Source organism: Falco rusticolus, chromosome 22 (assembly GCF_015220075.1).
Source record: "Falco rusticolus isolate bFalRus1 chromosome 22, bFalRus1.pri, whole genome shotgun sequence".
Classification (NCBI taxonomy): Eukaryota; Metazoa; Chordata; class Aves; order Falconiformes; family Falconidae; genus Falco; species Falco rusticolus.
Genome location: NC_051208.1, coordinates 73,188 through 83,723, shown reverse-complemented (window position 1 = coordinate 83,723; position 10,536 = coordinate 73,188). Strand labels below are relative to the sequence as shown.

At 55.8% G+C, this 10,536-nt stretch overlaps 1 protein-coding gene across 8 annotated transcripts; it reads right to left on the bottom strand.

Annotated features, from left to right (window-relative positions):
* Positions 1-159: 159 nt before the first annotated feature.
* LOC119140558 (butyrophilin subfamily 1 member A1-like) lies at positions 160-3,887 on the bottom strand. Of its 8 annotated transcripts, XM_037372033.1 has the most exons (5): positions 3,788-3,877; positions 2,867-2,989; positions 1,984-2,086; positions 1,100-1,635; positions 160-548 (listed from the first exon to the last, which is right to left on the bottom strand). In XM_037372033.1, exons 3-4 carry the CDS (start codon positions 2,057-2,059, stop codon positions 1,124-1,126), a joined length of 588 nt encoding a protein of 195 aa, XP_037227930.1. In that variant the 5' UTR covers positions 2,060-2,086; positions 2,867-2,989; positions 3,788-3,877; the 3' UTR covers positions 160-548; positions 1,100-1,123. The 8 variants fall into 8 exon arrangements, with proteins under 8 accessions (XP_037227930.1, XP_037227927.1, XP_037227928.1 ...); XM_037372030.1 differs by lacking the exon at positions 160-548 and having other exon boundaries at positions 568-1,635; XM_037372031.1 differs by lacking the exons at positions 160-548; positions 3,788-3,877 and adding an exon at positions 3,160-3,765 and having other exon boundaries at positions 568-1,635.
* Positions 3,888-10,536: the final 6,649 nt, after the last annotated feature.

Below are 10,536 nucleotides of genomic sequence, written 5' to 3'. Positions count from 1 at the left end.
AAATGAGGAATATTCTCATATTCTTTGCCCCCACAACTCACCAGTGTTCCCTTCTCCCTTCCTCCTGCCGCCTGCTCCAGCGCAGGGAGATGCTTCTCTTGGCATTCACAGCCAAGAGCCCAAACACCAGCAGAAAATGAGTGCAAATCACTTTGTACAGCATCTCATATTCCCCTGCAACCCACAGCTGATTTATTTTATCTTATTAGTTACTTTAATTTTTTTTAAGGCTGCTGACAGCACTTTATAGTGGTCCTGGGAACAGTTTACATCGACTTCCAATTCCCAACAGAGCCATGCCCCAGGAGCAGCATCCCCCCAGCCAGGCACCCTGGTAAGGCACTTAGTTTAAATTTAACTTTCTTGTTTCTGATTTAACGTAAACGCACGTCATTTGGTTTGGGATCCCATGTAGGCGAAGCCCTGGGGGGGCTCATGGGGCCCCCAGGAAGAGTTGGGAGGCAAAGGCAACCTTTGGGGTCCCATATGGGGCAGCCCCGAGGGGCCAGGGCAGCCTGGCAGTGGATCAAAAGCAGAAACTTCCTCCTCTTTATAGCAAAAAAAAAACCAACCCAAAAAAGTATTTATTATATTCTGAGCACATTTATAATCAATCACACGTTAATTACTGAGAAATACATACTGAGCGTGGCAAAGAGCAGAAGAAAATGAGGGGAAAGTAAGCATGAGCACAGCCTCATGATGGCAAAAATCAATTTTAAGCTGAGGTAGTGGCTGGTAGTAACGCACAGCCGGCAAAAATTCCGATTTTAAATTGCGTGTGGAAGCCCAGCCAGCAACCAGCGTCAAGGTAGAGGAAAAGAAACCTTCAGAGGGGGCCAAGCTTGGGAGGGAAAAATCCAAGTTTTCAGCTTAAAACCAGCTCAGAGAAGCCCAGCTCCCATTAACGACCTTAGGACAAATTAACAGCAGCAGCTTTCAGGTGAGATGAGACGCACCGAGCCGGGACCTGAAACCCCCTGGCTGTAACCCAAACCAGAGACATCTAAGGTGGAGGTAGGACCATGAGGTGAGGTCAAAATGACTCCAAGACCTGGAAAATCAGAGCTGAGGGGCATCAAGGAGCATTTGCAACCACCTTCACGGGGATCCCGCTGGCATATCAACCCTTGGGGGACAGTCTGATGGTGGAGAGGAGCACGCAGAAGTAGGGGAAGACCCTCTCCCCACTGAAGGAGGCCACGGGGAAGGTGAAGATGCGTTGGCGGCTGCCAACAGCATAGAAGGAGACCTGTCCCAGCTCGTAGTCCAGGTAGACCCCGATCTCCCCGTTGAGGAGCGGGACAGAGGTGTTAGAAGGTGCCGTGAGGGCCACGCAGAGCTCATCATACTTCTGCAAGCCCCAAATCTCAGCGCTGGGCTTGAAGAGGACCCGGCCTTTCCTCTGAACCGACTCACGGGCCACCCCAACAGCCCAGAAGCGCCCATGGGCCTCCACCTCCCAGTAGTGACGGCCTGAGGTGAAGCCCTCGCTGCCCAACATGCACGGATCCGTGTCGAACTGGCCTGGACCCTCAGGCCACCGGTGTCCAGGTCTGCCCCAGGTGGCCTCTTTGAGGTCCTCGGAGAGGATCACCTCGGGACCCGCTGTGGCTGGATCCAGGGTCACATCCACTGGTGAGCAAAACAGAGGAGGCATTAGAAGCCCAACTCGGGTGCAGCAGATGCAATCCCCCAACAGTCCTTTCACTGGTTACTTTGCAAGGAGAAAGCGTGAGGTTGGAGATGGAGGTGGGAGATGGAGGACCTCCTCCAGGCAAAGCTGGAAGTGACAAAAGACAGAGGTGGGAGATGGAGGACCTCCAGCTGAGGTTGGACACAGAGGAGCCAAGAGGCGGAGTTTGGCAATGGGGAGATAGAAGGTAGAACTGGAGGATCTCCAACTCTAACGGACATCTCACTGAATGTAGCCCAGAAAACAGGAATTGGTACTTTTGTTCCTCTCCAGCTGCCTTTGGTTACCTTCAAACTGTTTCACCGTGTGGTAGTCCAAGGCAAGATCCCACGTGCGTGGCCGTGGTTTGAGGTAGAAAGCCATCACGCCTGCAACGTCCTCCCTTCCTGGCTGGAGACACAGAAAAGGGAAAGAAAGAATAAAATTACTGCCCTGCAAAAGGGCACATCTCAGCTTTCCACCCCTTTTATGTCAGAAAACAAACTAAACCACTGCATTTAATCAAAAAACTGGAAAGAAAATGCCATTTTAGCTCCAGCAGTTGCAAAGGAACTTGGTTTGTTTACGGGAAGACCCACAGAGGTGGATTAAAGCTATTAACTCCCCACTGATTACAAAGGGAAGATGAGGAGCACGTTGGGATGGACCCATCTGCCTTGTGGATATGATTTCACCCCAAAAATCCCCATTCCTTGTGCTGGCTGAGGGCTTGAGGGATGAAGTCACCCTATATCCATCTCTGCCTCCACCATTCATTTTCTTGGGCAATCAAATCCTATGACATTTACATGAATGAGAAAAATCCTTGAAATTGAGATAAGCTGAGTCCACCTCTCCCCACATCCAGAAAAGTCCTGCAAGAAGTGGAGAAATTTGCTGCTGGCCCCAGGGGAAAATGTGTGCGGGGGAGATAAGGGCTGGCGTCAAAGGGCCTCAGATCCATCCTCCACAACCTGGCGTGTGGTTTTGAGTGCAAACAAGCAGTCACCTACAGCAAAGGCCACTGGAAATTAGTAACAAAGCCCCAAAATTGTTGAATACACCACGCTGCGATGCTAAAAAATAAACAGGTTGCTTCTTTTCACACGCTTTCTGCGGCAAAACTGCAGAGAGGGGAATTAAAGCAGCAGGTGGATGAGTAAAAGTGGGGGAAAAGGTGGGGAAAATCACCTTTAAATGAAGATAAAAGCAGGAGTTGTGCCGTTTCTCACCCAAACTTCCCCAGCCAGATTGTTACGGGTAGATGAGAAGCAAAGAATAACCATGACCGAACACCACAAAACACCTTTAAATCTAAAAAAAAAACACAAACCACAACATCCTGAGGGCAAAGCAGGGATGAGTCTGCTTTCCTTCTCTTATTGATAGGATGGGAAGAGTGCTCAAAAATCCCCTTTTCCCCCCAAAACACAGCAGGCCAATGTAACCCACCCGCGGCACCGGGATTTTCCCCTCTTTCCAACCTTTCAGTGTTTTCCTTGGCAGCACTGGCACCACTTTGGGGTTCCTCCAGCTGCTTTTCCTCCACCAGCTTCTTCTCCACTTGGTTTTTTCCCCTCCCCTGGGATTTCCCCCCAAACCCCCCAGCCTCTGGCACAGGCTCAGCAAAAGCTCAGTCTCATCTCTGCCTCCACCAGCTTTTATCAGCCGGGGAGGGAGGAGACCTCCAATCTCCTGCTCACAGACGGGGCTGCGAGAGCTCAGACGCCTCCTGCACCCTCCAATTGCACCTTTTCCCCCCCTCATTGCAGGGCCATTTATCTTCTCAATATAGGTGTCAGGGAAGGAGGAGAAAAAAAAAAAAAAAAAAAAGGCAGTGCAAAACCTGTGCGTTCTTGCAGTGCACTGCAGGGAAGAAGTGGGTTACATTTCTACTCCTCAAGTCCCCAAATGTGGCTGCAGCCCACCCCAAAGTCCCCAAACGTGGCTGCAGCCTGTTCTGCATGATGGTGCTGAGCAAGGGAAAGCAGAGACAAGGATGGGAGCAGCTTCCAGGCAAGGGATGAGGCAGCAAAGCCTGGAAATGAGACAGCCTAGGGGAGATAAAGCATGTTGAAAGGCACGGTGGGTGAGGAAATTTGCTTTTCCCACCTGTGAAGGTTGTGCCAGGAGCCGAGCGCGGCGGTTCGAAGGAAGGCCACCGTGCCAGCACCGGTTCCTTCTCACCGGGAGGGAAGCATGGCCATAGCAGTAGTGTAAAACCTCCGTGCCGAGATCGGCCACGTCACCGCTGTCATCGTCTCCAGGTGTCGAAGAGGCAAAATCCCCTTGGGACCAACCAGCAGCAATGGACAAGCAGCCAAGGGCTGCAGCCACGAAGCTTTTTGGGGGACCCGCTGAGACCTGCGAGGTAAGTTCACCTTCCTACGACCAATCAGGCCTCTTCCCCCTTAAAAAAAAAAACAAACAAACCAGTGCAAAGTGAAAATATTTAAATTTCTTGGAGGAAAAACAAAGAAAGATACAGCACCCAGTCCTCTTTGTGGGAGGAATTTAAAGTGAGACGATTCCTGCTTTCAAGGGAAGGCAGTGAGATGGCTTCTGGCCAGGAGATTATTTCCTTCCCCCCAGCCCCCCCAAATAATTTAAGATTTTAAAGGCAGGGTTATATAAATAAGCCAAGCCGATTGCTTTAACAAAAAATTTTTTTTTTTATGCATTCAGGAGGCAATCCAGTTTCACCTGCGATCCCTAAGGCAGGCATTGGCAGAGTTCCTGGATTGGCAAGTGAGTGGAGAGAAGCGACGCCTGGACTACCTGGTAAGGGTCCCCTCAGCCAAAATGGGTCCTTGGGTGTATTTTTCCCCCCCCGAAACACACAGGATTGTCTCTACAACGCGTCCTAGTGCCCCTACAAAGCCCCAAACCTGGTCAGAGCCGCTGGTGCAGATCCTGAGCAGGTTTGGTGAGCGTCACCTCAACATGCAGCTGCTTATTTCTCTGCTTTGAATAATCTTATTTTCATCCCAGGTCAAGTCCTGAATGGACGCTTGCGGCGAATGAAGAGACGGGACGCAGCTTGATGCAAGCAAATGTCAATTTATTGTACAGAAGCACGAGGTTTTATACACTTTCAGAAGCTGCGCGTTTGAAACAGATTGGTTCCTGAAGCTAAGCCTTGCATACTAGGCAATCCCCGATTGGTGGTTAACTACCAGCAATTAACAGCAAGGTGTTACCTTTCCTTGGGCCATCCGTCCCCCCCTCCCCTGTGCTCTGCAAACATCTCGTCATGTTAATTGTTGTCCAGACCAGCTCGAGCACATTCCCCTCAGCCGACCGATTGCCACGCGTGGTCCTAGTTTCCAGCCCGCTCCTGCAGACGCTCATTAAAATGGAATTAACCCTTTATCCTGCTTGATTTTGGACCGACCATAAAAAGAGAATGGCAACAGGGAAGGGAAAAGCAGCATCAGGTGACACGCTTCATTACAGTCCAGTTATTAAATTAAGCACATCCCCAGCTCTGCCCCAGTGTTATGGCCCCCCTGAGTCCAGCCAAAGCGCTTTGTCCTTCAGCTTGAAAGGGAAAAAATTCGGGTGTGGGGGCCGTGTGTGGACTGTGGATTTTTCTTTTTTTTCCCCCTCTTCCAGGAGAGGAGCGAAGCTGAGCGGTGCCACATCAGGGCCAAGTTTGAGTGGCTGCACCAGTTCCTGGTGGAGAAGGAGCAGGCAGTGCTGGGGCAGCAGGCAGTGCTGGATGCTGCCTTCGAAGCCACCCAGGCAGAAAAATCTTTGCAGGTGGCTGAGGGGATCACACAGCTCCACAGGCTCATCAGGCAGCTGGAGGCCAAGTGCTTGCCCCAGGTGAGACCCCTCCTCCTTGAAAAGCTCTCCCAAAGTGCTACCTATGGGGTCCTGAACCCCCCTTTTCTCCCTTTCCCCCCTGCTTTTAAGACAATGGGAACATCCAAAACAGGTATGTGGCACCTGGCTGCTTCCCCCACCTTGTCACCCCGAGTGTGGTGAGGGGCTCAGCTTGGTGACACACCCCTCGTGTGACATCTGTCTCCATCGTTTCTCTTCCCAGTTGGAGTGAAATGATGCTTCACCTCCCCTCCGGGCTCCCCCCCGAGCTGGGGAAGAGCCTGAGCTCCTGCCGCCAGCAGCAGGACGCTCCCCAGGAGGCCCTGAAGGAATTCAGAGGCATTAGAGATTGGGAGAATTTACAGGTTATTTGGGGGTGGGGGAATTCAGAGGTATCTGGAAGGAATTGGGTTATTTTGGGAGAAATCAGAGGTATTTTGGGAAGAAAAAGTTATTCAAGGGAAGGCAGCAGGAGGCACAGCACCACTCACCTCCTGCCTCCTTACAGACACAGGGAGACCCAAAACACAGCCGGGAACCAGCAGCTATCCCAGTGCAGAGCGAAAAGGTGCGGGGACTTTCCCGTTTCCTCATTCCTGCCCCTAAGGTGGTCTCAGCCTCTGACCTGTGTTTCCCCTCAGTCAAGGCACCTCCAGTGCCCAGCACAGCACCACTTCCACAGCTCCTGCCAGATCGGAGCAGCAAGCGTGCGGCGGGACGAGGAAGGGCAGGACAAGACTGGAGAGCCACACTGAGGCCAGGAGCCGGCCAGCAGCTGCCGAGGGCTCAACCTGCGAGATGCAGGACGCAGGTACAGCAGCCGGACCCTGGGGGATGCCGCTTTTCCCTCTGGACACCCAGGTGCTGCCTGTGCCCCCACAAAATGAACATTTTATACACAGAACTCCCTCCCAATTCAGATCTTCAAGGAACCAGGAGCCGCAGATCCTGCCAAAGCCAGTTCCACCCCAAATTTACCCCCAGCAGCTGCCTTGTGTCTTTACCTTGAAACCCAGCTTGTGGCAGAGGTGCTGCTGCCTGCCACTGGTATAACAAAACAAAATTAACACCAAACCCCACATTTTATCGTATCAGATAAACTTTAAAATATTGCTTTGGAGGGGCCGGGGAGGAGGCAGCAGCAAAGCACAGGGCTGCGGTGCCCGAGTCCCGGCCGGCACGGTGCGGACCTGGTTGAGAACTGCACCGCCGGGCGCGACCCCCACCCGCCGGCGCCCAGGCGCTTCCAGACCTGATTGAAACCACCGCCAGTCCCGGCCCCGCGGGGAGGAGCCGTTGATGGCGCAGCTCTGCCGGTGACGCCGGCACCGGCCGCCCCTCGGGGCAGCTTTCAGCGACACGAGGCAGCAGCCGACCCCTCCCCGAGTTTCTACCCCTTATCTCACCTTTTATTACCCACTCGCATCCCCCGTCCTTCAGGTGTAACCCCTTACCGCCTCCCCTGCCCCTCGCATCAGCTTTCAGCAGCGCAGGGCAGCAACCGTCCCACGGCAGAGCTTTTACTTTCCCTCGGCACAACTTTATTACTCCCCGCGCACCTTTCCTCGGTGTGGGGCCTTCAGTGCCTCGCCTGGCCCTCGGTGCAGCTCTTTCAGTGACACGCGGCAGCGGCCACCCCTCAGCATGGCTTTTACTCCTCTCCTGTCCCTTGGCAGAGCTTTACCCCCTCACACATCCCTTGCCCCAGCATAGCCCCTCGCTGCCTCGCCTGTCCCTCGGTGCAGCTCTTTCAGTGACACGCGGCAGCAGCCACTCCTTGACGCTTTTCCTCATTCCCCGCCTTTTTCTCAGCACAGCTTTTATTAACCCCTCACATCTCCCATTAAGTACAACCTGTACCACCACCCTGCGCCTCGGTGCGGCTCTTTCAGTGACACACAACAACCACCACCCCCGGACACACCACCCTGCGCCTCGGTGCGGCTCTTTCAGTCACATATGGCAACCACCACCCCCAGACACACCACCCTGTGCCTCGGTGCGGCTCTTTCAGTGACACACAACAACAACCCCCCCCGACACAGCTCTGTTTGCCCCCTCACCTCCCTGTGGCACAGCCTTTATTGCTCCCTCGCATCCCCTTTCCCTCAGTGTAGCCCCTCGCTGCCTCGCCTGTCCCTCGGTGCAGCTCTTTCAGTGACACGCGGCAGCAGCCACTCCTTGACGCTTTTCCTCATCCCCCGCCTTTTTCTCAGCGCAGCTTTTATTAACCCCTCACATCTCCCGTTAAGTACAACCTGTACCACCACCCTGCGCCTCGGTGCGGCTCTTTCAGTGACACATGGCAACAACCACCCCCCGACACACCACCCTGCACCTCGGTGCGGCTCTTTCAGTGACACATGGCAACAACCACCACCCCCGGACACACCACCCTGCGCCTCGGTGCGGCTGTTTCAGTCACACATGGCAACAACCACCCCCCGACACACCACCCTGTGCCTCGGTGCGGCTGTTTCAGTCACACATGGCAACAACCACCCCCCGACACACCACCCTGCGCCTCGGTGCGGCTCTTTCAGTGACACATGGCAACAACCACCACCCCCGGACACACCACCCTGCGCCTCGGTGCGGCTCTTTCAGTGACACACGGCAACAACCACCCCCCGTCACACCACCCTGCGCCTCGGTGCGGCTCTTTCAGTGACACACGGCAACAACCACCCCCGACACACCACCCTGCGCCTCGGTGCGGCTCTTTCACTGACACACAACAACAACCCCCCCCGACACACCACCCTGCGCCTCGGTGCGGCTCTTTCAGTGACACATGGCAACAACCACCACCCCCGGACACACCACCCTGCGCCTCGGTGCGGCTCTTTCAGTGACACACGGCAACAACCACCCCCCAACACAGCTCTGTTTGCCCCCTCACCTCCCTGTGGCACAGCCTTTATTGCTCCCCCGCATCCCCTTTCCCTCAGTGTACCCCCTCGCTGCCTCGCCTGTCCCTCGGTGCAGCTCTTTCAGTGACACGTGGCAGCAGCCACTCCTTGACGCTTTTCCTCATCCCCCGCCTTTTTCTCAGCGCAGCTTTTATTAACCCCTCACATCTCCCATTAAGTACAACCTGTACCACCACCCTGCGCCTCGGTGCGGCTCTTTCAGTGACACACGGCAACAACCACCACCCCCGGACACACCACCCTGCACCTCGGTGCGGCTCTTTTAGTGACACACAACAACCACCCCCTGACACACCACCCTGCGCCTCGGTGCGGCTCTTTCAGTGACACATGGCAACAACCACCCCCGGACACACCACCCTGCGCCTCGGTGCAGCTCTTTCAGTCACACATGGCAACAACCACCACCCCCGGACACACCACCCTGCGCCTCGGTACAGCTCTTTGTCACACATGGCAACAACCACCCCCCGTCACACCACCCTGCGCCTCGGTGCGGCTCTTTCAGTGACACACGGCAACAACCACCCCCAGACACACCACCCTGCGCCTCGGTGCGGCTCTTTCACTGACACACAACAACAACCCCCCCCGACACACCACCCTGCGCCTCGGTGCGGCTCTTTCAGTGACACATGGCAACAACCACCACCCCCGGACACACCACCCTGCGCCTCGGTGCGGCTCTTTCAGTGACACACGGCAACAACCACCCCCCGTCACACCACCCTGCGCCTCGGTGCGGCTCTTTCAGTGACACATGGCAACAACCACCCCCAGACACACCACCCTGTGCCTCGGTGCGGCTGTTTCAGTCACACATGGCAACAACCACCCCCCGACACACCACCCTGCGCCTCGGTGCGGCTCTTTCAGTGACACATGGCAACAACCCCCCCCGACACACCACCCTGCGCCTCGGTGCGGCTCTTTCAGTGACACATGGCAACAACCACCCCCCGACACACCACCCTGCGCCTCGGTGCGGCTCTTTCAGTGACACACGGCAACAACCACCACCCCCGGACACACCACCCTGCGCCTCGGTGCGGCTCTTTCAGTGACACACGGCAACAACCACCCCCCGTCACACCACCCTGCGCCTCGGTGCGGCTCTTTCAGTGACACACAACAACAACCCCCCCCGACACACCACCCTGTGCCTCGGTGCGGCTGTTTCAGTCACACATGGCAACAACCACCCCCCCGACACACCACCCTGCGCCTCGGTGCGGCTCTTTCAGTGACACATGGCAACAACCCCCCCCGACACACCACCCTGCGCCTCGGCGCGGCTCTTTCAGTGACACACGGCAACAACCACCACCCCCGGACACACCACCCTGCGCCTCGGTGCGGCTCTTTCAGTGACACACGGCAACAACCACCCCCCGTCACACCACCCTGCGCCTCGGTGCGGCTCTTTCAGTGACACACAACAACAACCACCCCCCGACACACCACCCTGCGCCTCGGTGCGGCTCTTTCAGTGACACACGGCAACAACCACCCCCGACACACCACCCTGCGCCTCGGTGCGGCTCTTTCAGTGACACATGGCAACAACCACCCCCCAACACAGCTCTGTTTGCCCCCTCACCTCCCTGTGGCACAGCCTTTATTGCTCCCCCGCATCCCCTTTCCCTCAGTGTACCCCCTCGCTGCCTCGCCTGTCCCTCGGTGCAGCTCTTTCAGTGACACGCGGCAGCAGCCACTCCTTGACGCTTTTCCTCATCCCCCGCCTTTTTCTCAGCGCAGCTTTTATTAACCCCTCACATCTCCCATTAAGTACAACCTGTACCACCACCCTGCGCCTCGGTGCGGCTCTTTCAGTGACACACGGCAACAACCACCCCCAGACACACCACCCTGCGCCTCGGTGCGGCTCTTTCAGTGACACACAACAACCACCCCCAGACACACCACCCTGCGCCTCGGTGCGGCTCTTTCAGTGACACATGGCAACAACCACCCCCGGACACACCACCCTGCGCCTCGGTGCGGCTCTTTCAGTGACACATGGCAACAACCACCACCCCCGGACACACCACCCTGCGCCTCGGTGCGGCTCTTTCAGTCACACATGGCAACAACCACCCC

Bases quoted from the DNA above. Each gene is read 5' to 3' on its own strand.
- LOC119140558 (XM_037372034.1), bottom strand. From the start codon at position 2,059: ATGGCTTTCTACCTCAAACCACGGCCACGCACGTGGGATCTTGCCTTG. The intron at 1,636-1,983 runs GTAACCAAAGGC...TTTGCTCACCAG, and splicing joins CACGGTGAAACAGTTTGAAG to TGGATGTGACCCTGGATCCA.